The 26958-nt window shown below is 43.2% G+C and overlaps 1 protein-coding gene across 1 annotated transcript in view; it reads left to right on the forward strand.

Annotated features, from left to right (window-relative positions):
* Positions 1 to 17895, forward strand: part of HSF2BP (heat shock transcription factor 2 binding protein) — a 29316-nt gene extending 11421 nt beyond the window's left edge. Inside the window, 4 exon segments of the mRNA XM_008632842.2 lie at positions 1742 to 1880; positions 3227 to 3344; positions 7762 to 7865; positions 17036 to 17895. Of these exon segments, the coding sequence (XP_008631064.1) occupies positions 1742 to 1880; positions 3227 to 3344; positions 7762 to 7865; positions 17036 to 17244 (570 nt within the window). The 3' untranslated portion in view covers positions 17245 to 17895.
* Positions 17896 to 26958: the final 9063 nt, after the last annotated feature.

A 26958-nucleotide genomic window follows, 5' to 3' on the forward strand; every position in this document is an offset into this window, starting at 1 on the left:
TTGCACCATCTGAGCTCAAGCACCTTAATGGCTGCTTTCAGAACTGTCGTTATCTCAACATATGTGGGTGAGACATTCTTCAGTCCCACGAAAATGCCGTCAATTAATAAGGGACTGTGCAGAGTGCGTAATGTTTGCTATTTATAAACCTGCTAGGTCTCTGCTGCAGCTCTTCAGACATCAGCACTAGTTAAGTAGTGGCTGTCTGGAAAGAAGGATCAGCAGAGAGGACACCAGTGAAACCTCAAGAGGCTGGCAGATAGGTTTCTTGTTTTCTGTGCAACATACTGACTACTCAGGGTGCTTAGTACCCTTATGTTCCCACGAGAATATGTATTTTCATAATAACTTGTAGGGCTCTTCATTTTCACTCACACCCTCTTGCTTCTTGAGCTATAGTTGCTGCTTGTTAAAATTGCCGTCCTTGAGGAGTGGTGCCCATATAAAAACTACATCCAGCACATGCAGAATTGCACTTGTTTTCCTCCTCTTTCTCCATGATCCCTTCATTTCTCTGATTTTGGGGCCACAGTGTCATTTGTGGAGATACTGTGTTGACTGAGCCTGTTTTTGTCCCCTCTTGCTGAATTCACCCTGCAGGAACTATACATCTTTAATGTGCGAATGTGCAGCAGTGGAGGAATAAATAAATGTTACCACTAGCTTTGCACATACTGTGAAAGCAGTAATTTTGCAAAAATATTAACATTTTCAGTCACTTTACAAAATGAATAAAAGTTCAGGCATTTCTTGAACTCTCCCATTGGGTCACTACTGGGAATAACTACAAGTCTCAGCTGCTTCATGGAACAACCTATTAAAGTTATTAAGGAAAAATTATCAAAGACACTGGGAAACCCAGCATTATGGGCTCTCTGCCACACTGTTTTGGTTATGAAAGCTTCATCCTCTGTGTGAAAGAGAGTTCCAGCAATGTTTTACTAGTCAGAATTACCAATGAGCAGAAACAGGTCTCTCCATCCCTCTTTGTGGACTCTGCACCTCTGGCCAGGCTCTCTGACCTGCCCTGAGCTTTGTACCAGCTGGAGCTCCCTCAGCTGAGATACCTCCAAACGGAGCAGGATTGCAGCTGAGGGGACAAGACTGTCCCATAATTACAGCCTGTGCTCCTGTTCGTGTGTTCTCCTGTGATGATTATTCTTTCTCATGTGACATGGCTGACTTAAATTCAACCTGTGACCCAGGAGAGACCTCCATTTCCTTTTCTAAGGAACTTCTGCATAGCCTGTTACTCTCCATCCTGTATTGAGCAATAATGAGTCCTATTAGGATCCATTTGAATTCTGCTTTTTTTTCTGGATACTTCATTGTTTTCTTAGGAATTTCATGTTAAGTCTCCAGTCTCCAGCTGATTTTGACAAAAGCTACTGTAGTAGGCCAGATAAATGTGAAACACCTGGTGCAGCTACTGCAAAACAAGGAGACAATATTCTCACTTTTGAAAATAAGCTTTAATTCTGCTGGTTGATAGATATTATTGTGTGCTTAGGAGGTAGATATGCAATGGTTCAGTTTTATGAATAAATGTAGCATTGAGTAGTTTCCTGTTTTCTTCTGAGGTAATGGGGGATCAAACATCACTCAGTGAATACCTGGTATTTTCTGTTATTTATTTGAAGTAACTGAATGCTTTAATAGTTTGGAAGATTGTCTAATTTTACTGTAGCATCTAATAATTATAGTTGCTGTAGTGTGTGTAATCTTTCTTCTCCTCTTGCAGAGTAAAGCAGTAAAGTTTTTCACAATCACTGCCCAGACCATGGAGAGCTTTGTGAAGTCATTAAGTGAAGACATGAAACAGCAGGATTTGGATTCTGAGGAAAATCAGTTTGTATTAGCTTTGGCAGGGATTGTAACAAGTAAGTTAATGTTGTGTCTCAGAATAGCATTCCACACGTACTGGGAATGTATATTGCCTCATAGAAGCTGCAGTAAATACAGCTTTTCAAAGTTAAGTAGTCAATGTTGATATCTTGGGTGACTTTCTGGTTTTCTAAAGTTCTGGCAAATTTTGTTACTAACACTTCTGCTACAGGCACTTCTGTGCTGCCCGTGACATTAAGGATTAGACAGGTAAGAGCCATTGAGTTCTGAAATTCCCTATTGCATCCTTCAGTCTGGAATGAAACAAGGACCATTGTACCAGTCCTGTGTGCTCACATTAGTCTGTACACATCAATTGACTTCGTGAATCACCAGTGATGCCAACATGTGCAAGATTACGAATTGCACATGCTGCAAGTAGATCAGCCCCAGCTTAAGGCATGGACTAAGGATTTTAAAACTGCTTAAAAATATGGTTACTGTCAAATACACCACACTTTCACTGTATAAGAGAAGTAGAAGGTAATAAACCTGACTTCCATACTAAGTATTTTTTTTTAGGGCCAGAAAATAAGTAAAAAGTCACATATCTGCTGTAGAATGATTGCCCTTGGCTTGGGAGGCTGTGAGGCATAGGGTTGATACATCATCTGCATTTCTGTGAAACTGTAACTGTCAAAATTACACTAAAGACATAACGCAAGAGAGATGAAACAATGGATATTTATACAAATAAGTGAATCTTGAATGAACAACTTTTCTGAAAATGGGGTTTTTAGCTGTTGGTGTGTCATCAAAGAGTGTAATAAAATCAGTATGTGATGCATTATGCCGCTGTTACTATGGGGCAGGTGTAAGGGAAAATAATAAAGGAAAGTCTGCTCTGGAGTAGTAGCCTTTGGAAATAATTTGGTCTTTTGGTTTGTGCTTGAATAATGCCACACTTGCAGACAGGTAGGAAAAGAGAATTTGAGTAGATGTCGACAAGAATTTTGGTTGTGTAGTGTGCCAGGTGTATTGAATTGAGTGGTTGTAAAACTCTGGAATCCTGTTTCTTTAAAGTGGAACCTATAATGATCAGCCTTGTTTCAGTCACACTTTACCTGTGGATGAATGCAGCCTTTTGTTTCATAATTTACTGTGTTGCTATTGGGACACTGGGCATTCTGAATAAATTCTGTGGTTACCAAAGCAGAAGTATGAAGGAGCTCGACCAGTGTTTGCTGTTCAGTATTTGCTATGTAGGTGAATGTAGTCTGAAGTTTACATAAGTGCCACAGTTCATCCTTTACAGCTGACATATCTTTTTAGTGGTCCTGATAATTAGCAAAAACTTTTGTTTGAAACATGATTTTTGGTGATGTTTTATGCTCTCCCACAGACGTGGCTGCGCTGGCGTGTGGCCGTGAATTCCTGGTCAGTTCCAGTCAGGAATTACTGGACACAATGATGCATCTCCTGGGAGACATGAAGCCAGGACTCTGCAACAAATTTAAAGTGTATGTTGACTTTTTTTCCCCTTTCAAATGAAATGCATTATCTTGCAGTGCAGCTCAAGTGATGACAGTAGTTTTCCCACTCTCCCATTATGCCTTTCCTGGAGAGAAAGTTGTTTTCTCAGTATCATTCCTTGCAGCTTTATCCAGGTTTTGTGTCTCTTTGGAAGTCTCTTAAGCATTGTAATATTGTAAAGGTGAGCAGGGGTGCTCTCATCTACCTTGGGAGGGGGTCGTGAGTTGAGTGAGAAATAAGGAAGGTGTGAGGTCAAGTTTTGCAACAGAGAGGATGTGGGAAATGTGGACTCATATTTATTCCCTTCTAATATGAAGTGTAAAATGTCACATGTGCTTAGTGAAGAAAGTGAGTTATGGAGCAAAAATGAAATAATTTTTGATTTCAACTGAAAAAGACTCACCAAACACTTCAGTCTGTAAGAGGCAATGCCTGTAAAGTGACCTTGCAAAAGAGCTTTAAAGGCAAGGCCCTGTTGCACAGTTCAGATACTGCAGAACTGCTTTTCAGCTGATGGAGAGATTAAATAAACAACTGTCTTTGCCTTTTCCTCCAAGACCTTGTAAGCTGAGGATGTATGGCCTTGACTGAACAAATTACTGTGGCTTAATGAATGGCTCATCTGCTGAACTGTGGGCGCTGGTCCTGTACACCTGGTTCACTTGTTCATGAGGATGGTTTGAGCCACTGTTGTGGTTTTTTCCTAAATACACAAGCAATTCATACCCCAGGCAGCTGTCACAGCTCAGCTGACAAACAGCAGCCCTGTCAGCCACAGTAATTTGATCACGTCCAGGCACACATTTAGGCAGGTTGGATGTGATAGTCTTGAAATCAGGCTCGGTCTTCACTTGGGAGAGGTTTTATCTTGCCTAACCCCAGCTGTCAAAGAGGGGGCTGTCAAGCATTTGCTGACTGACTGGGCTCCTTCCCACAGTCACTGGGAGGAGATGGTGCTGTCAGGTGATTGCTCATGTGAGGGGGAGCAAGTTGCCCTCTGAAGGTGTTTGCCTTTCCCTGTTGGCTGATGAGGGGAAAGCTGAACAACCTGTGCTGTAGATAGTGGCTTGATGATTTGAGATCAGTTATTTACTCCTGAGTGTTGGGCTTGAAGGTCAACAGAAGGGATTTTTTTGATAACATCCCAACTGAAAGAATTCTATGAGAATCTCAGTTTAAGAAAGGAAATTTGTGACTTCATGTGTATAAAAAAACCAAACCAACCAACCAACCAAAGCCAAAAAACAACCCTTAAAAGAGGATCCATACTGTTTCAGAATCGGTAAATAGAAAAAAAAAAGAGGACTTTGAGAGGAGGAAGGAAGATACTCCTGCACACACACACTGAATTTCAAATGGATATGTGTCTATGGGTCCAGATAAACTGGTTTTGATAATTTCATATTGTATTAATGTAATTTGATTTGAGGGCCTTTCTTTTGAATTGATATTTTGGGTTGCTTGTATTTATGCTTCAAAATCTGCCTGCTTTGCAGAGGAATTGCCCGTGGTGATGTAAACTTGGCTGCCATGCAGCACTGCTGGTAAAATATACATAGAACAATCCCATGAGGTGGCAAGGAATTCAACAGGTGTGAACTTCTGGGCTAACAAATGGAGGGAAGCTTGGAAAAGAGGTTGCTCAATGTAGTTGATAAGTGAGAAATATTAAGCATGTGTTACAATAGCTTGAATGCAGTGCTGTGATGGTATTTTCTGATATCCCACAGAATCAACTTTTTTTTTCCTTACTCTGGCACTTGCCATTGGATAACAAAAATTGCTGTATTCTGACATTAGAGCAAATGCCAGAAAGGACATTTCTTCATGGCCTTGTCATAGAACGGGAGAGCCTAATTTGCTCAAATGTTTTAGTGCAAAATGATTCCCTGTGTTTGTCTTTCATGTCCATAATCAAAAAAAAAAATCCTTTTTTTAATGAGCTCTGTATTTGTCTTGTCACTGCTCAGTTCTAAAAACCTGTTACTAACTAACACTAGATTTTATTCTTGTCCTTTTGGGGAGTTTTACAGTCTCTCAGCCCAGCAAAGAAGGGTCTGGGGGGTTGGTTGATTTGTTTTTAAGTTGTTCTTTGCATGTAAGGTTTTTTAGCTGCTGGTTAACCTTAATCAGCATTTTCATAAGCAGATGTGTCAAAAGAACTCCCTTTTCTCCTCCCATAGGGAACATAAGCCAGGACAAAATGAAAGACAGCTGTGAGACAAGGATATGAAGGTTGTCATAAATTCTAGTGCAATTTCAAAGTTACATGAGGATGGACTCTGGAATCATCATAAATAGTGTTTACACATACATTTATATACATATTCATACAGACAGATACGTTTTTAAAACTATACCTCTCAGATGAAAATGTCTGTTCATTATTCTGGAAATGCAATGTGTTTTTCTTAAAGCATAACCATGGTGTTACATAGGAGGATATCAATTTATAATCCAATCAGTTGAAGAAAAAAATTTGGCTTATAATTTTAAATGCTATGGTTGTCTTTTGCTTAGCTTTGAGATTTTACAATTATTTTCTAACTTTTATTTTCAAAAATATTTTTTATTTCTGTGTGAAAAATCAGGGGAAACTGTGAGTCTAATCTTACACACAGCAGTATCAAAGTAAGCTGATGAAGAGGGGAGTTCTATTTCCTAGTTATAGCAATCCTGTGTTTTATTTGGATGAATATATAAATAAAAAAATACAGGGAGAAGCTGTCACTTACTCCAAAACTGCTGTGATATCCACTGTAGTCTGTGAGTATGGAGTAAATATATCCCAGGCATCAATGTGAGTGCTGGAACTGAAATCTCAGGGGTGTCCTTGCCTTTCTGAAGTTGCAGATGTGAAAGACTAGTTATTTTTCTCATTGATGTAGGGTTTGTTCAACATTTGTAATTGTAACACAGTCAATAAACATTTATGTAATTGTTTGTAGCCATAATTAAATGGTTAAGAATATTCAACTTTGCTTTTGTAGCAGTTGAAAGTAGCCAGTAAAGAGACAGATTAGTACATAATAGTACATTTTATATACTAATCCCATGTATTAACAAGATGGGAAGGGGCTTTAGCTGTGCATTTAGTTCCAGGTTTAAAAGAAAGCACTGACAGATACAGTAGTACAAGATGTTAATTAAATTTGGCTTGTCTAAGTAGGAAGATTATGAAATGCATAATTAAGACTCACTCCACATTAAAAAAAAAAAAACAAACCACCAGAAAGTATTGTTTATCCACTAATCATTTTTGTCAGGTTTGCTTCAATGAGCACTTTTGCAATTATTATTGCAAAAAATGTTTACTAAAATTTACAGGTCCTGGAGGTGAAGGTGGTTGTAAAGGGCCTGGAAATGTTTCTCTGTTGTACCTAGATGAGTGTGTTTAATTAAATATTCTGTTACATATTCATATCCCACTGCATTGGCTTGTGGGGTGTTCCAGCACTCCAAAAACCTCAGCACTTTCTTGGATCACCACCACCAGTACCTTTTGTCTGCACAAAGCAAACAAGTGAAATAAAAATACAAACACAGCAGTGCCTTTTTACGTCACTTTATTTCTAACTGCAAATGTCAAACAGATTAAGGGTGAAAGACATTCTCAAGAAATGTTAACATTGCCATTATAAGATGATGGTTTATTGATTATTTCCATTCTGGCTGATTATAGGTAGTGCTGTGCTCTTTTGTCAGGGCTTGTTCTGGAAGCCCAGAGCTGCAGGGGCTGGATGAAAAGCGGTGTGTGTGCTCTACCAGCTGAAATTTCAGATCCAGAGCACCCCTCCCTGCTTGGCAGTGGCCACTGGTGCAGTAGATTTAATAAATCTGCTCTTCCATCTTTCTACTGCTTAACCAAGGTGATCAAACTCAGGGCACATAAATGACACCTCTTACAGCTCAGTTTAGTGTGCCGTGGGTCACTGCCTTTTCTGCTTTCTGAAGGCGTACACAGAGTGTCCAGAAGTCTGCTGGTGGCATAGGAGCTTAAGCCATGAGACCTTGTTTGAGAACTGGATGTGAGGTGTGAAGTCCATTTGGAATAGAATCATTTCCCTTTTGTTTGGACATGGTGGCAGTGCAGTGACATGCAGGTTTATCTCAGACATGAGAGAGCAGTAGCCAAGGTGGCTCCAGGACAGAGAACATTCCCCTCCCTGAGACCTTCCTACTCTTGCATGGGGTATTTTTTCATGTGTTTAGAATATGTGATTCAACAGTAGAAACAAAGGTTTGCACAACATTGCTTATATATAATTTGAGATTCGTCTCTTTTACTAAAATATAAATTAGTAGCACAGGGTTCTGCACCGGTACCTGCTTGAGACATGGCAAAAGATGCTGAAGCATGCAAAGAAATCAAAGGCCATCACATCTTCTTTCTTTGAATTCTAGGCTAATGCTAATGTCACTTTACAATGTGAGTATCAACCTGAAAGGCTTGAAGTACATCAGTGAAAGTCCAGGTTTTATTCCCCTGCTTTGGTGGCTGTTGAATGGTAAGTTCCTCTAAGAACCTTGTAAATCATGACTTTCAGGGCTTTGTAGATTTGCAATAGGTGTTGTAAGTAACAAACCAGAAGTTTTTATCTGTAACCTGATTAGCTTTTGACAGAATAGAAGTAAACAAAAAGGGCACATAGCTGGAGGGAAAAGATGTGCCTTTCCCACAAAACTTTTGGCACTGTATGTAATATTTCATTAATGTAAAATTTAAGGGTGGTAGATTTAAGAATTGGGAGTGGAGAAATTTGATGGAGTCGTTTAAAAAAAAGCCACCTGTGTCTTCCCATACCAACTTTAAAATAAACTTTAAGGGGAAACTACATACCATTTCACTACCATTTAACAGAGGAGTTTGTGGGAGAGAAGCCAAGTCTGTAACTACACTGACCCATTGCAAAAGTGGCCCTTTCTGAGGAGAGGCCTTGTGCTCTAATAGGATTTGGGGTGCCAGGGCTGGAGGACTATTCCCAGCTGTGCCTTTGGCCAGTGCAGGACTCCAAGGACGTCAAGGACTTGTGTTGTCACTGTCAGGTACATGAGTGACATCAAGGCTCTGCTCTTTGGGAGGCTTCAAATCCCTGTGCAGGAGCCAGCGGGGATTGACGTTCCAGTGTGCGTTGGACTGGGCTGGCAGCTGTGTGCACAGCTCGTGAGGGACAGCAGGGGGACAGAGCTGTGACACTGCTCTGCCTGGGCTTTCTCAAGATTTATGAGGAGATTTTGGTGTGCAGATAGGACTGGGGAGGTTAATTTTCCCTCTGTGCTGCTAAACCCCTGCTAAAGTACGACTGGAAAATACTAACAGCAGCTGAAATGAGAGAGATTGCATCTGCTTTTTCCAGAAATTACTTTGATACTGAATTTTTGAAAAAAGCTTTGGTTAGGGTTGGTAAACTGAAAGCTATTTGTATAGCTCATGGTTCCCTTAACTATTTTACAGAAAATGTAGCTGCTCATGCTTTTCATCAAATAATTTCCTGCTGTGGAATGTAACTTCCGAGGTCTCAGGAAATTAAGTAATCCTTGTAAGGGAAAACACCATTTCTATAAAGGTTTTTAATATATTTTGAGAAAAATGTGATCCTCAGAGACCATTAAATACTTGGTCCTTTGTTCAGCTGTGCTTTGAAATTTAACATGTCTTAGTCCAGGTTTTCCTTTTACTTTATGTTGGCTAATGTATACATAAGCTGTTCTAGCAAAAAATACCAACCCAAAACACCCTCTTAGTATCCTGTCTAACTGTGGGTTCCCAAATGTTCCCTTCCAATTTTTGTGATAAAAAAGATAATCATTTGATGCAGTCTGTTGTCTGAAAAAGATCAAGAGGATGAAATGGAAAACATTTATGATTAATTAAGCTACTAATGGAAAGGCTACTCTGCAATTTGGAAGTGCTAATTGTTTATGGCTGGGTTGTAGAAAGAAGGATGATCATGGCTAATTCCTTGACTTTTTGGATAATAAACTTCTCCAGTTACAGTAAGGGTGGAAGATTCTCAGATAAAGCACTTCTGCAGGTTCAGATCCCCGACTTTGGAGGAAATCTGCTTACTGTCAAGAGAGAGCACTGACTGGTTTGGATATCAGATGAGAGGTTAGATCCAAGACCTGATCTTGTTCCCATCATTTTGTGTGAGATCTCCATAGTTTTCTCAACATTTACTCTATTTCTAAATGTCTGTAGTTGTAAAATTCAGCAGCTTCCGCCCACTCTTGCTCCTCTCCTGTTTCCCTGACCAGCACCTTCAGGTTCTGCTAGCCAAGATTCAGCTCATAAACACCTGGAGCTGCTACAGCATAAGGTCCTGTTATTTCCATGCAGGAGAGTAGAGCACTACCCTGTGCTGGCAGAGCATCCTGTATGTGCTTCCTGCCTGCTGGAAGCTTCTTCAAAGCCTCTTTTGATTAAGGCTTATGACATGACTCAGCTTTCCAGTTTTGTATGCTTTTATCACCATTCCCACTAAGAGAAGCCCCAGAAATCAGCCTCTAATTTTTTTTTTCATTTTCAGAGAATTACCCTGTTTACTTTTCCATTGCCAATCTACAAGTGTCCGTGACCTCAGCCTATATGCATCAGGCCCATCTTTCTCCACTGCCTTGTATGCAGCTGATAAATCCCTCAAATTCCTTCTCTGAGTTCTCAGTTTCTGCCCATCCTTGTCCCTTGAAGAAGAATGTCCTTCCCGTTAAGTGAAGAGAGCAAATAATTGACTCGATTGTCTTTATTTTCCTTTGTTGTATCTAAAGCAAAGAGGGATTTCATTCAAGTTGTCTCACAGCATTTTTGAAGAGATAGAAATGTGCCTTGATGTTGAATACATGGATTGGAAGAGAAAGAAGGGAAAAAATCTAATGAAGGTTCCTAGTGGAGTGAGAATGTTAACAGCAAACTGTCCTGTTGTCTTTGGGAAACTTGGATGAGCTGGTGTGGCTTCATGTTCCCTAACAAGAATTCTTAATACCTCTTTCTGCTGGAGGCCGTACTGATCATAGGAGAAAACCAAATGTTTGACAGAATTTTTGAAGATAATGCAGATCTCTAGTTTTAGCACTTTATCAAGTGGGCTGTCTTTTTCTTCCTTTTTTTTTTCCTGCCTTTTTAAAACTGCCTAAAAGATGGACACCCTTCAATAACCAACACTGATCACTGAATCCTCTGTGTAGGTATCAGCTGTGCCTGCCTACACCTTCCCAGCCTGGTGCCAGCATGAATGATGACTCAGATTTCTGTCCGTGGAGCAGCCTGTGGGATCAATAGAGTTCTCCTCTTGTGGAACAGCATTTGTTTGCAGAGCAGCTGTTCCTATCTTGGTCAAAATAGGCAGCTTTAGTTTCCTCCATCAGCTGCTGTCCCTGTGTTGGTGTGCTGGCTGAGGGTTTCAGATAACTTTCAGATTTAAAGAACCCCTGTCCTCAGCCACAGAAAAAGAAGCCTATATCATACTGTGTAGAAATCCACCTGAGATTTGTCAATATTTTTTTTCTGGTGTTTTCCATCTCAAGATGCAGTAAGACCTCCATTCTGTAACTGCCAAAGGAGTGGATTGGAACATTTCTCTGACAAGGATCTCTTGAAGAATAAGAAGTAACAGTTAGCTCAGGTATTAATAATAAAGACTAAATTAAATGTTTTTCATTTTTGATCATGCAGAACATCCGCCAACAAATGAGTGCTGGAGAAAAGGAGTCTAGGGTCTTCTTTACTTTCTCTGTTTGGGTGGAGTTTTTTGGTTGGTTGGGGTTTTTTTATTATTGTGTATCTTTATTTTGGTTTTCCCCTCTTTCCTTTTCTTTGAATGCAGTTTAAAAAATTGCTTTCTTTGGATACTTGAGAAAGCATGGAATGCAGAGACACGAAGTCAGTGACATTTCTTGTCCATAGCTGGGAAATTGCTCCAGGTACTTAATTAAACAAAACACAAAAAGAGGAGGAGGACTAATTTTAGATCTTGCCCTTCAGTTTCCTCCACCACAGTTCCATTGGAACCCACAGTTTCCAGTTGGAAATCCAACCTTATTTATCCAAATTCTTTGCAAATTATTGTCTCTATTAGAAATGCTTGCATGAAGCCCATTCTCACTTTGCTGCCTGCACCCTCAATATTTGCTTTTCATGACTAACTCTGAAGGTTTCTAATGCTTTGCTCTTCCATCTGAATTTTTTATGGCTGTGAGAGCTTTTGAAATTTCAGGTTATTTGCATGGCAGCATGTTATTTTAAAAAACATCTGGACAAACAGAACCATCATATTTATAAATGGATGTCTGTATTAAAACAAATTTTGGCTCATAAATCAAAACCTCAGTTACCAGTCTTTCAAGTGCTCAACAATTTCATCCTCTTGTCATAGAACCATAGAATATTCTGTGTTGGAAGGGACCCATCAGGATCATTGAGTCCAACTCCTGACCCCACAAAACATCTCAAGAATCCCTCCATGTGCCTGAGAATATTGTCCAAAGGCTCCTTGAATTCTGGCAGGCTTGGGGCTGTGACAGCTTCCCTGTGGAGCTTACTCTAGTGCCCAGCCACCCTCTTTATGGAAAACCTTCTGATATCCAGCCTAAACCTGCCCTGACTCATCTTCATGCTGTTCTTCAGATGATGACATTAATCTTAAGAAGAGGATTGCCCTTTGAGACCACATCCATTTTGGTAAATGCAGGGATGTCAGCTCTGACGCAGAGTCCCCTGAGCCTCAGTTATCTGGGAGGCTGGAAGAGTGGCCAGGGCAAGTCTTGTGGAATGTTTGCCCTTTTCCATACTCATACTTTTCCATACTCATACTTTTCCATACTCAGCTGCTTGCCTGGGTGGAGCTCTAGGCTGTCCTTGCCATCTGAGCAGGAGCTTCTTGACAAGGTCGTTGCCCTGCCTAACAGCTCATGCAGACTGATGTTCTGGGAGGAGCACAGTGTTACCCAGCAGCTGCAGAGTGGCCTCTCTGCAAACTCCTGTTCACTTGCAGCCCCTGGCAGGGAAATTGGGACTGAATTGCTGCTTCAGTATGGATCCTGGGAGTCTCTCTCAAGGATTTCCCTGGTAAAAGCATGACAAATGTGTCTGTAGGAGAGTGGGGAATTCTCCTTAGCTGAATTCCATGTGAGAGCAGCCACCCAGCCAGGGAGGAGAGTGAAGGTAACCCAGCTGTAACACAGGAGCTGGGGCAAAAATTTTGCAGAGAGAAAGTGCATTTGTGTCTGTAAGAATGGCAGCAGCAAAGCTCAGTCTTTTTTTCTGCCCTGGTGTTCTCTCTGCTCCTTCCCCTCAGTGCATCTTTACCGCAACATTTCTTTTCTCTTCAGACCTATCAACAATATAGAAATGTCTGGAAAACTCTCCTGCTGCAGATGCTGCTTCAGCCCTGCCAGCACTGGCAATGCAAAGGGATCTTGCACAGGGGAAGCTGTGGCCATAGCTGTCTCTGTTAAATATGCTGTGAACACAGATAGTCTGACAGGCTCATTAAAAGGAAAGGCTGAGTGGCAGATTGCTCCTTCCTGCTGGAATCAGACAGGAATTTAATTGAATGGTACCTACAGCAGTGGTAGGAAGCTTTTGAAATTGTAAAGTCATAGAATGGTTTGAATTGGAAGGGATCTTAAAGAGCATCTTGTTCCAACACCCCTGTTGTGAGCAGGGATACCCTTCCGCTATGCCAGGTTGCTCAGAACTCCATCCATCCTGAACTTGAACAATTCCAGGGACAGGGCATTCACAGCTTCTCTGGGCAACTTCTCACACACATAATGAGGAATTTCTTCCTAATATTTAATCTAACCTCCTCCCCTCTTTCAGTTTAAAGCCACTGCCCCTTGTCCTGTCACCACATTCCCTTGTACCAAGTCCCTGTCCAGCTCTCTTGTAGCTCCTTTAGGCACTGTAAGAGGCTCTAAAGTCTCTCCAAAGCCTTCTCTGCTCCAGGCTGAACAGCTCCAGCTCTCTCAGCCTGTCTCCATAGCAGAGGTGCCCCAGCCTCTGTTCACCTTTATGTCCCTCCTCTGGACTCACTCCAACAGATCCATGTCCTCCTTATATTGTGAGCTCCAGGGCTGCATGCAGCTCTGCAGGTGGGATCTCACCTGAGCAGGGCAGAGGGGCAGAATCCTCCCTCACCTGCTGCCCATGGTGCTTTGGATGCAGCCCAGGACATGTTTGGCTTTCTGGGCTGCCAGTGCACGTGGCCAGCTCATATCCAGCCTCTCACCCACCAACACCCCTGAGTCCTTCTCCTCAGGGCAGCTTTCAATCACTTCATTCCCCAGCCTGTACTTGTGCTTGGAATTGTCCCAACCCATGTGCAGGACCTTGCACTTGGCCTTGTGAACTTCTGTGTTCTTGTACACAGGCACAGCTGTAAACAGTGTGCTGGCGATAAATGTTGCATTCAGGTGGACAGGGGATGGCGTGGCCACGTGTAAATTGAGTTCACACAACTCAGAGCCAATTGTGGATAAGCTGTTCAGTGCTGATGTAATGCAATTACCTAAACACTGCTGTAGGGGACAGTTCATCTGAGAGCCTGGTGCTAATGACAGATGTGACTAAAATCCATCCACGTTATCAGCTGCCTTTTGTCAGTGACTGAAAGCCATTGACATCAAACTGAGCTGGCAGCTTGCAGGACGTCAGCAAACTCCAGCAGTTTCAACACCTTGGTAAAATTACATCAGCACCTTATGATGGTGGTAGGTTTGGGCTACGCCTGTGATCCTGGCTGAGGCAAGCAGCTTGATTTCTCCCCCTCTTCTCCAGAAATAATGGTGATAATTTTGAAATTGTAGTTGGAGATGTGCGTGCTGCTGGTTGGGAGGATGTGATGCAGTGATTTGATTACAGCTAAAAAGGATTTTTTCAATCTTGTACAAACAAAATGTTACTCAGCTAGTGTAGAAATGACTAAATCTGGAAGCTGTTGACATAAATATAATGCTGAATAATGAAGATTCCTTACATTTCTCTGAGTGCTTTGTAGACAGGGTTTTTAGAAAACGTCCCTAATGATGTTGGAGACAAGAGAAAGATTTCTCTGGTATTTTTTTTAAATCCTCTTAGGGAACATGATTATCTTCAATAAGTAATATTCTCAAAACCACATGTAATCCTAAGGGAGTGTATTTTAAGGCATATGTACTTATTTAACTCAGAACATCTCAGAATACATTCAAAACAATGGCAATCTGAGGTTAAATGTGTATTAAGTCATCTTCTGGTGCAGGATCATTTCCTTCCTTTGCTGGATGCCCACGTGCCTAATCTGTTCTTCATTTGAGTGACTCAAGCTGTTGAGCTTCTCTGGCTGCTGCTGGAGATTCTTCCTAGAACCTCTCTGCTCTTACTGGAAAACAGTCTTGTTTGTCAAGCTGGAAATCATTTCCTGATCTCCTACAGATCCTCATTTTCTTGGCTCCCCTGCTAAGGCTTCTTCCCTGATCGATTCTTTAATTTCTACAGCCTTTAAACACATGCAGATAATACTAACATTGATTCCTGTAACAGTATTAATAACAAAGCTCTTTTCATCTTACATATATGAAGCTTCCCAGCAGTACTGCAAGCCATTAAAAGTATTAGTGGCTTTATTTCATGGAGGAATAATGTCACACAGAGGAAGATTGTAAATGAACTACATAGATTTTGCTCCCCCAAAGCTTCTTTCTTCTTACCTCTTTGAGCTGTAGTTTGTGGCTTTTATTTCTAATGAATAAATGTAGAATAATACAAAGTACAGAAAAAGGGGGAGGTGATGTGTGCGGAGTTTGAAAATTATATCTGGCAAAAAAATATGCATTAAAAACCACACAATGTGGAAGACATAGAGGCAAAAAATGAAGGCAAAGGAGGACGAATTCAAGGCTTTTATTCATATTTTGATTAGGTCAGAATAAATCTGAAAACCAAAATTTGCACCCCGGTTTTCTTAAAAGGATTCACTGAAATGTTGCTGGCCAGGAAATTGCATATAAAGTCTTGCTCTCTGTGAGGCTGAGCTGCAGCATTTCCCCATGAGTTACAAATGCTCATCACTCAGAAAGTTGCACCTGCAGGTACTGCTGGAGATGATGATGGAAAGAGACAGCTTAGAGCCTTCAGCCTGGGTGTCAGCAATAGGAGTGACTGTGCCATGGGTATGCAGCACTAATCACTGGGTTTTTATTGATCTGATATGTGTAAAATTGTCCAGCATGCCCAACAGCTAGGATTCTCAGGGCACAGAAAAGGAGAAAATGTACATTACTTTTTGGGTTTGGACAATACCTGCGTCCTCAGATTATACCTCACTCTGCTGGTTTTCCAGGAGAAAGTAGAACTCCTTTCTTAACAGGTTAACACTTGATTATTTCCATTTATGATGGAAAATGGAGGAAAAGAGAGAGTGCCTGGCTTTTGGGTGTAGAGCAGATGTTACAATCTTTAAAATTGCCCTTCAGCCCTGTGCTGTTGGGAATTACTTAAAAATCCCCATCTCAGCAGTGAGTTTCATTCTGAAACCAGAGTCTTCTTCACTGTCCATCACATCCTGTTCTCTGTCCCCCTGGGTGCTTTCAGCCCTTATGCTTTAATGAATAATTCTCCTCAGTCCTTTTTCAAGTCACCAGTGTTATGTGTGAAATAAGCCAGGAATGGTAAGAACTTGCCTCAGCCCCACCAAATGCTTCCTCCAAACTCAGTGCACTCTGGTTCATCACTGCACTGGTTTTATGCTCCTTCAGTGAGATTTTGGTCTCTCTGGTGCTTTTGTGCTCCAAGTGATCTGAATTAATTTTCTCAACCTTTCTGCACAACCCTTTATCAAAAGCTTGCTGAAGTCTAGGTATGCTAATGAAAAACACATTAAAAATGCATGGCACGTGGGACAAATAACTGCTTCAGCTATAAAAATATATTAGATGTTTTCATTTGGAATATGCAGAATAGGGGAAGTCTTTCTACCACATGCTTTTGATAAAGCAGTAAACCACTAAATGCAAATGGGCCGTTGCAAATGATTAAAATGTAATGCTCCTAAATGTTTCAGTAATTAAAAATGCATCCTGTGTTCTTAGCAGTGGAGTTATTACGTGTCTTCCTGGCTTAAGTCAGTCAAAGGTCTTTGCTGCATTTCCCTGGCACGTTCCTGAGCAGCAGTGCTTTCAATGTCTGCAGAATTAAACACTTGGAAGGTTGATACATGGTTGCTAGAAAGTTTTATAAAGATTAATATTTTATTGAGCTTTGAAGAAATCTGAAGCCTCCTATAAAAAGAAATTAAAGAAAAGCCTGATGATCTACTGCAGAGTTGATTTGTTAGTCTGTTTGTTTTTTATGTCTGAATAATCATGGGATACAGTTTGTTCTGCTCTTAAATTGGATTGCATCCAACAGTACATCCTGGGCACTGACTGGATAAAGTCAGGTTGATAAATTCCCTGGTTTACAGCAGTTTCAACATCTGAAAAACAAGAGAAAGGTTCCTGGTTATCTCTCCCTCACAAACACTGCTGGGCAGAAGCTGCTGAGGGCGGACAGAAATGTGGTTTTCAGGTACCTCCTGGAGCCAGCCAGCAGCAATGGGCATCTGGGAATTGCGACACTTCCATTATTCCCTGTCTGCCTGGTGGATCTGTTCAGACTGGCTTCTAACAAGCACTGGATGCTTTTCTTCCCTGCTTTTAGACCCGGACACAGAGGTTTGCCTCCACGTCCTGCGGCTCCTGCAGTCGGTGCTCCTGGAGCCAGAGGTGTTGGCCAGGTCGGGCGCCGAGGTGCGCGAGACGCTGCCGTTCCAGCGCATCGTCGCCCTGTCCCAGAGCCGCAATGCAGAGCTGCAGGCACTCGCTAAAGAACTACTTGAGGATCTTAAAATATTTGAGTACGAAGCGTAGAAGAGCTCTATGACACCAAATGCATACGTCTTTCCTATCTTTTTATGCTGCAAGAGTTGTTGGAGATGGGCTTGACTGAAAAAAAACCTCTGCCTAAGTTCCTCGGACAAAATCCTTTTTGGGAATTAGGTAACCCAACTAAAATCGTACTTGGGAAAATGTGTTGGGTTTTAGCTGCCCAAATAAAACCTTGGGTGATCTGGTAGAGATGGGACAGGCTTAATTTCTTTGAGCAGAATTTTATTGATAATGGGTTTCCAAAATGGTCCACGGTTATGTTGTGTATTTGCTGTCTAGATGGAGTAAAATATTCTCATTCATTGGTAACAGTTCACTGCAGTGGTAAATAATCCTTTTGATCCATCCTTAAGAATTACTGTACTGTGAGGAAAACTTTGTTGCCTTTTATAACTCTTCTGTGTCAGAATGCACCCCAAGTTCCAGTTTTATTGTTGTTATTTCTCACCTCTCTCTATTGTAATAAAACTGAAATTCTGTAGCATGTAATGGATTCTGCTTTCAAAAATTGTATTCAGAGTCAATTTGTATTTGCAAGTCAAGCTGGTCTGTGGCTGCCAGGCATGCTAGAAACTGGGCTGTTGTTTTTAGAAAAGCCCTGAGAGGGGAAATAAATTGCTGTTGTCCGTGGTACCCAGTTGTGTGCTGAAGAGGCTAAAATGAGCTGCTGCTCTGTCGTGAGCAGCATCACATCCCCTCACAACCATGGGGTTTGTTAGAGCTTCTGAGTACAGTGTGCTCACCTCAGGGGTAAATACAAACACTTAGTGCTGGGTATTGGTAGAATCTATAATGTTCTTAGAAAAAAATAGCATTCATTTCTGTGATGTCAGAAACAGAGCCAGTTAAGTGAGGCTGTTCAAGGGAGCAGCAAATGAGAAGTGCAGTGCTGTGGTAGCACTTTTTTCCATACTAAAGTTATTACACCTCATCTGGGAACTCAGTGTATTAACAAAATACAACGTGAACTTCAAATTACAGAAAACATGAAGTAAGCTTCATGGGATTTAAATATTATGATTGGCAGAGAGCTTTAGAGGGAGACGGTTGTAAAACGTGAAATTTAAGGTATAGGGCATCTCCCTTTGGGCTGTTTGCAGAATGATGGATGTTCAGAGTTAGAAATGTAATAAATCACCTTGAAATTACTTGGCTCAGATGCTGCAGATGGTAACAGTCTGGTTTGGGGCTGTAGAATGAAGATTAAGATAGAGAGCTCACATACATGGGTGGGTTGCATGGGGTTCTGCTGTGTCTCATTCAACACTGCGTTGAACTTACCAAGTGCAGACTTGTGGAAGGCTTTAAATCTTCAGTAAAGTGTACTTTCTTTGGATTTGTTTTCTTACCTTGCTATCCTAGTTAATCCTCCTAGAGTTTAATCCTGAAGGAATCAAAATGGTAATTGGAATATCAACTCATGAAAGTGTTTGATTTTGAGAAACACTGAAGGGCATCATCCACGTTGCATTGAATTGTTACCTGCTCACGAAGGTCTTTCATCAAACTTTGGAAGCCAGTAAATAGCAGAAAAAGAAAAAAGTAGTTCTGCAAGCAGAAAAGCTGATGGAGCCTCATGTCCTGTGGATTTGAGATATTTCTTGAAAATTTCCCTGCCCTTCCCAGCCAAGGGTCAGTGTGGTGTGCACGAGCTGGGGGTGACGCAGGTGCTCATGGCCAGGTCAGTAAACTGTGGTGAGGGGCCACTGACAAATTCAGCCTTACGAGAGGGACTGGCAGTGCAACTGCACCTCATTTCCATGTGAAATCAGGAAACAAAACAATCAGGACTGTTCATCTTAATTGTGTGTCCACTGGCATGGTCAACTATGCTCAAATAGGTGATTTGAGATACAGTTTTCCCCAGCAAACTGCTCAAATCTGATGGTAGGTTCTTTCAGTGTCTCCCAGATGACTTTATTTTCAGGTGTAGCTTGCCAGGACTGTTTCTTCAGAGCCAAATCATCAATGACCCACTGACCTTGAGAAAGTCTTTTTTCTGTACAAAATGTTTGATTATGCAAGACTGAAAAATAAGAAAAAAATCATCTAATCTGTGAAATACAGTGTATATTTAAAAATACTAGAGAAGAAAAGTATCAGAAGCATCAGAGAAGAACCTGTGTCAAACAGTTCTCTAAGAAAGTCTGTGTATTTTCCCTTAGCGTACTTTTTCTAGGTGTTCACAATTAATTGAGTGTATGGAAAAGAGAAGACAGCATTTGAGAGAAACTTGTTATCACAGGGAAGCAAATTCATAATACTTCTTGATTTGGGGAAAAAAGTGTCAGTGGAGTCACACGGTGCTGAAGCAAGGTGAGTGGGCAGAAGCCAGGGATAAGCCTGACCCTTTAACGTTCCAGAGTGTTAGAAATGTTCAAGGTGTCTCATACTTAAATGTTGTAGTGAAATGAAATGGACATTTGGAGTTGCAGATTGCATGATGGGCTGTTAGGTCATTCTGCTGTTTTTCAGGTTCCTTCCTTCCCTAATCCCCCATTTGATGGAGCCAGGGACCAGCCCCTCCTGCTCCTCTCCAGGTCTAGGGCTGTGTACAATTAGTTGAACCTTTGTGCTGTGGAGTGAAGCCTTCAGCTTTCCACACAAGAGTCTGTTATACCCCATGCATACTCTTGGACACGCCATGGTGGGACTCTCCCAGACTTTGGCATCTGTCATAAAGTACTGATCTGTTCTTCCTCATCAGCAGCATCAGTGCCTTCTTTACTGTTCCTTTTTCCATCCTAACGTAGGTGGGAATCTCATGCCATTGGCTGTAGAGGAAGCTGCAGTGACTTGTTGAGACGAGATGCCAACTATTTAGATGACTGAAATTAGATGAGGTGAATCCTACCCTTTGGTGTCTATTTTGCAATAATAGACATGAGCAAGCTTTCAGATTGTCCTACTGTTTGCAGACAGCATTTTATAATTTTGTGTGTTGATAAGCTTGAGAGATCCCTGTTGGAAGAGACGAGTGTCTGAAGGCCTAATTTGTCTTCTTGTGGTTAGTACTGGAAATTAGGCCATTAAGTAACTGTGGATCTCCTTTGAGTCCCCCTGTCCCCTGAAAGACATCTTTTTTTGACAGGTTATGAGTAAAAGAAAGTCTCTGAATAACAGAAACTCTGAAAACTCAGAGCATGCCAAAGCTTTATGTATGAAGTTGAACAATGGTTGGCACACAAGACACAGTATGACACAAGGAGCTGCTGCAGTTAAAGACTGGTCAACAGATGCATTGTAAATCTCAGCTCTTTTTTTTGCTTCAATTTGCTTCATTCTGAAACTCTGGACCATTAGGAGGCTTTATTGGTTTAAAATCAAGAGTTCAGCCTGTGCTGTAAAAAACACTGGCTTGGAGTGTTGCTTTTTCTGGATTCTGTTGAAAAGTTGGAATTCTTCTGTAGTAATTGATTAACTGAAGTACTTAATTGATTAACTGCATTACTTAATTGATTAACTGGATTGTTAGCTTGCAGGAGTAAAGGGGGCTCACACAGTCAAAGCACGAGTTTCAGTAGCTGTGTTCAAAGTCCAGAGTTACTCCAGCTTTGCTATTTCCTCTGTTACACAATCTCAGAGTTTCAGTGGAGGAGAAAACGTGATTTTGGTGTTGCTTTGAGATTATCAGTTACTCCAGACTTAAACCCATATAACTGCAAGTAAAATTTGACTCTTAGGCTAAGCTGCCTCAAAAGAAGAAAGTTCACAGTATCAGCTGCACAATTAAAAGTGAACTTGGCTCCTTTCATTCTGTATACACTGTACAGAGCCCTGGAATGATGCCTGTTTGCTGATGCTCCAGGGAGATACTGGCTCTTCATAGTTGGTGCTGGTGGTAAATTAGATGCAAATGAAAAATAAATGAGGATCCCCTAAAACTTACTTTCTGCAGCTTAAGAAGTTTAGCTGTGTAATGTGCTGCCCCATCAGTTCTTTGTGTGGTATCTCAGGCCAGTGTTTGGTCTGGAGCACGAGCTGGCTGGAAAGAAACTGGCAAACCTCAGTAGAGGAAAGCGAGGCCCCTGGTGGCTCTGTGCCCTGTGCTGAGGGACAGGCATGGCAGCAAGAGGGGCCTGGCATCTCTGAAGGGCACCGTGAGAGCTTGGGTGGGAACAGCAAGCAGCTGTCCTGAGGGAAGGTGGTGTTTGGTTACATGAGGACACTGGCCCATTCCCAGCACTCAGGAGAATGGCAGTGAACTGGAGTTCAAGGCACATCATCCTGTTCTGGTTGCTTAAGAGAGGGAAGTAAGTCCCTTTTAAGGAAGAATGGGAGGAAGAATGGGAGATGTGACAATTTGGTCTTGCGGCCACAAGTGAACTTTTAGATGATTCAATTTCAGCTGGTGGCACCAGTCACTTACATGCTTCTTTGAGTTATCATTTGTGCTTGTGATATGTGCTGATTAGCACAAATTGGACTTCAGAATTGATAAGATTTTACAAGTCTTGCAAATACTGTACGATTCATCTCCTCTACTGCCTTCAGTCCTGCGAGGATGCTGGAGGTGAGGAGACAGGAGTTTTCCTGGGGAATAAGGAACCTCTTTTTTGCTCTGTTATCCCTGCCCAGTGCTTGTACTACAAGTTACGAGCTATGCAAAGCATGGCTGCACCTTCATTTCTCTTCATAGCATCTCATTTGCATCTGCGTATGGCCATGTCTGTGTTGTTTGGAATTTTCCTGGTTTGTATGCAGGAACTTTTGCAACTGCTGTTTGCTGCTTGAATACGTGAGTTCCAAGTTACAGCTGATAAAAAGTCATTAGCGAGCTCGAGGTTGTAGAGATTTAAACTTCTCCAATGCTTTACGATGACCTTTACAACCTATAACTTGCTCAGTCGGAAACCTTGAAAAGACTTTGACCAAATGATAGTTGCACATGTCATTTATGGGAACTATAACTTTTACTGTGGGTGTGACTGCAGTGAAAGCACTTCAAATTCCAGCTACTCAGTGCTTCCCAATGCACGTGTTTGTCTGTGCTGTTGGGCTGCAGGTGGGAGAGGCAGCAACCACTGAGGGCAAGGGCTGAGGAGGGGAAGGGGTTGTGTGACCTGGGGTGGATGGAGAAGGTCAGCCCCGACTGAGCTGCCTAAGTGGCTTTTGTGCCACATGAGTCTTGCTTTGAACTTGTATGGAAAGTTTGAGTCTTCCTTTGAGGCAGGGGATTGGGTTGGGTGTTAAGTGAGCAAGTGAACTGCTTGAAGCTCTCTGCAGAGATAAATCCCTCCTTGCTTCTGTAGCTGTATTGCCACCAGGGTCAAATAAAGTGCAGCAGTCACCCTGTACTAGCACAAAACAGAGAATGGAAAATTGCAGAAAAAAAGGCCCAGTTCTTGGATCTGCACACCTTGCTCCTGAGCAGGATCCATAGTGTCCAGAATAAGTTTCACAGAATCCCAGATAGCTTGGGTTGGAAGGGACCTTAAAGATCATCTCGTTCCAACCCCCCTGGCATGGGCAGGGACACCTCCCACTAGACCAGGTTGCTCAAGGTCTTACCCAACCTGGCTTTCAACACTGCCAGGGATGGGGCTTCCCCAACCTCACAGTAAAGAATTGCTTCCTAATATCTAACCTAAATTTCCTCTCTTTCAATTTGTACCCATTTCCCTTTGTCCTATCACTACAGTTCCCAACAAAGAGTCCCTCTCCATCTTCTCCATTCTCAGGCTGCGCCTGCTGCCTGAGAGTGGGCCAGGAGTCATTGCTGAGGGGGAGTGAAGTCTCTGAGGCTGCTGGGGGCAGGGTTGACCAGGTTGGGGGCAGGATTGACCAGGTTGGGGGCAGACATGCCCAGGGTTTCAGCAGTGCTCCAGGCTCTTCTCCCAGCAGTGGGGCAGCATGTTTCTGCTCAGGTTGGGGGGCACTGGGCTACATGGTCCTGAATGTGTCCTGAGCTGCCTGACTTCGGAGAGATGACCAAAAGCACCAGGGCCTTGCCTGTGCCAGGAAGTGGTGATGGCATTTTGTGGGATGCCTTTTCCAAAGAACAAACCTGGTGGCCAACCTGAAGGGCAGCCAGCCACTGTAAACCCAAGTGCAGGCTCTCCTGCTGGCCTCCCTGTGGGTCCCCTGGCAGCCCTTGCTGACCCTGGAGTGTGTCGGCAGAGCTACTTGCAGGCAAAGCAGGACTTCTACGGGATCTGTAACAATGGACCCACAACATGGGTGGGCAGGTGGTTACCTCTGCTTTGCATGTGCAGACTCTCCATAGGGCTTGCAGGCTCCCCTGCAGGCACACACAGAAACACCCATGCTCCTGTCACTGTATTCTGCACGGCCCGGCTGGGTGCAGCTGCATTTTGGGAAATGCAGTGGATGCATCGTCCCGTGGCTGGTGCAAAGGGACACAGAGCTCTCTGTGCGCTCGGAAATCGTTCAGCAGCAAGAAGCTACCGATAGCCACTGCTCTTCCCAAACACCCTCTCTCCCCTTTATATTGCAGCGGCTGTTTTTTCCTAGGGATTTTCACGAACATCATCACTGCCCTGGTGCAGCAGGAGCGTGATCTCTTTGAGACAAGAGCGGCTGAGTGCGGTGAGTCACCCACATTCCAGTAAGGAAGCCCCTTCAGGAAGCCTCTCTAGCAATGATCCTGCTCAGCTCTAACAATGCTGACGGAGTGTAACACTGCCCCGGAAACCTTTAGAGATTGCTTGTCAGGCACAGCCAGTGTCTCCAGTGCCCAGGCAGCTCAGCCAGCAGCAGACAGATCCTGGGTAAGGAAGCCAAGGGAAAGGAGGTGCCCTCTTGGCTGTAAATGGCAAGGGGCCAAACGGTGCTGGAATAATTTCATGAGCCCTGATGGCAATCTGGAGCACAGTCAGAAAAAAAGGGATGGCCTCTGGGGATCCTGAAGTCAGCTGAAAAGCTGAGCTGCTAGAAACAATAGTGCTGCTGTCAGTGGCCGAGGGAGAGGCCAGGTTTCAAGGGCAGATGACAAGCATGAGAGCACTGAGGAGGGAGCTGCCACAGAGCCTCTAACGAAAAGCGTTTGGTATCCCACAAGCTTTTGTCCCTGCAATGATACACATTGCTCAGGAGCAAGAGAGGGAGAGAGTGCATTTGCCATTAATTTTTAATTGTAATGGAGTGTTCTGTAGTGATAGGAAGCTTCTACTGTACAGGCTGTCTATGGCAAGGGTTGACCCACTGGCAACCTTCTCACTGATAAAGGTGGCACAAGAGGAGAACAGAGGGAAGGACAGGAAAGTGTTACTAAGGCACTGCTATAATGCCACCACAAAAACCGGAGACATTACCACACAAACTAAGCATTTCCTCTGAAGTGCCCTGCTGCTATTAAATTTTAGTTTCTTAGACCTGCATTTCAGTTTCTGTGGGCACAAGAAGATTGTACAGCTTCTGCTCCACTGGTGGCCAGGAGATGTTGTCTCCATGGCTCCTGCTGGGGCAGGAGATGCAGCCCTGGGACCTGAGATAAGCTGCTGGGCTTATCTGGGACTCAGGGGATATGGATTCAGTTCCTTGTGCAGTCACAGACCTCCTGTGTACACAGGAAAGCCACATGGAGCAAATTTGCTGAGGGGCTGAGCTTCTCTTGGACCATTCCTGATTGCAGAGGGAGTATGCTGGAGTGTTCAGTCCTCCAAATCAGTTTCCTGCTTTGGTTCTCTTTTCTTGTAACTTTCCTCCTTTCTGCCTTGGTCTGACCGTTTTTACTTGGATTGCAAAAGGCTTTGGGGTAAGTAAGTAAAGTGTGTGGCAGGCACAGAGAGGATAATACCACAGTCCAAGTAATGACTGGCTGAGGGAAGGAGAGGAGGGAGCCTGAGGTGTGGAGGATACCCAGTCCTGCTCCCAGCTGGTTGTGTGGCTGTGCCTTGGCTTCTGCTGTCCTCATAGTCCTCCTGTGGCACTGACTGAGACCCCTGCAAGCTGCTAAAAGGACCCATCTTAAGTCCTATGAGTCCTTTCCAGCCTAGGAGATGTTGCTCCTGCCAGAACAGAGAGAACCTCGTGGAAAAGGAGACCCTGGGTTTGCTGCTCCTGCCTCTCTGCAGCCCAGGTTGTTGACAGTAGTCTGAATTTGTGTGAACTCTCTTGAGCTCATGCTATGAAAGCTCGGTGTGGAAGGAGCCAAAAGGAGAAGCTCCTCTATTGCCCAGGGTGTTCCTGCTTTCACCACCATAAATTATGGGAGGGAGAATTTCTCCAGGTTTGTGCTCCTCTGCCTGTCCAGGTAGGAGACTTCTAAGATCCTAAATGAGGATCCAAAGATCCTAAATTAAATGCTAAAATCCTAAATGAGAATGAAACAATCCCTTCTGGAAATCTTGAGGGAAGACAAAAGGACAAAGGGCATTCTGGAACTAGGAGGAAGAGAAAAAAGAAGCTTGCTTCCAAGGACTCAGCCCTTAAGCACAGTGACGTAGAAAGAAGGAGATTCTGTTTACAGAGGAAGCGAGAAAGGAAATGGGGGTGGGGGAGGGATAAGAAGTTACCCAAGGAAAGCTCGTCCTTTGGGACAGGGCAGAGAGATGGGTCTGTTCCCTGGGGAGCTCTCCCAGGAGCAGAAACCACTGTCAGAGGCTGCACTGCCTGTGGGCCAGGCTCTGAGGAGACCTGAGTGTGCTGCTCTCTCATTCCTGAAAAAAAAGCTGGGTGCTTTTGGAATACCGAATCTGTTCATTCTTGAAGAACTCAACTTCCCTGGAAAATAAAAAGTATAGTCAAGGAGCAGGTAACCTAAGATTTGAAGTGTGTCTTAGAAACTGGAAAATGTCCCATGTGTTTTGTTCCTGCTGCTAGTGGGAGCCTGGAGAAGCTACTTGAGTCCACAGCATGGTTCTGCCTGTGGATCAGCATCTCCCAGGCCTTCAAACAGGCACAGCCTGTGTTACTGCTGCCCCTGCACCTCATCCCCCTGTAAGGTCTCAAAATGTTCCTTCCTTCCTTCCTTTCACAAGGAGTAACCTCCCCATCCTGCTGAGCCACTGGTTTCTTTGGACGGTGTGTCTGATCAGCTGGCAGCAGGGAAGCTGCAGTGATGCTACCCCTGAGGGGCTGCAAAGCCTGTCTTAACCAACCGGGCTCCTATTTCAGCTTCTCTGCATCAGCAATGAGCACGGATTGCAACAAGGGAAGGGGAAGGGAAAACAGCAGCAACAGGAACCAGAGTGCTGTCTAAAGCTACCTGGCCTGTCTTGAGCAACTCAGCTGTGGCAGGGTGCCTTCTGTCTGCCCTGTGGCCACAGCCTGCAGAGAGGAAGGCAGGCAGACAGGTGAGTGCTGTGAGCTTCTGTTTATCCAGACCCTCTCCCAAGGGCTCACTGTCGTTCCCTTCCTTCCTCTGCCCTGCAGGGGATGCTTTGTTTTTTTTACCTTGAAAATCTCACTGTCCTTGAATTCAGAATAGTAGCCAAGGCCAAGGATACAACAACAGGGACAGGGCAGAAGGTCTTACAGTCTGATGATGGGAATATTTTTGCATTTCTTGCCCTTTTTACTCTTTTCCATAAAGACAAACATCATCTTCTGTTCTGCTCTCTTTCCTCCCATGGCCATTAAGCACTGGAAGATGTGTATGAGCCTTTGTATTGGAAAAGGCTGGGAACTGCTGTGTTGGCTGAGATAGAGCTGTCTCTTGTCAGCAGCACCTGATCCTGGTCTGATTTGGAGTTGTGTGATGGGCTTGCAGAAAGCACCTTCAGCATCATGCCC

This window comes from Corvus brachyrhynchos, unplaced genomic scaffold (genome assembly GCF_000691975.1).
Source record: "Corvus brachyrhynchos isolate BGI_N302 unplaced genomic scaffold, ASM69197v1 scaffold32, whole genome shotgun sequence".
NCBI classification, from domain to species: domain Eukaryota; kingdom Metazoa; phylum Chordata; class Aves; order Passeriformes; family Corvidae; genus Corvus; species Corvus brachyrhynchos.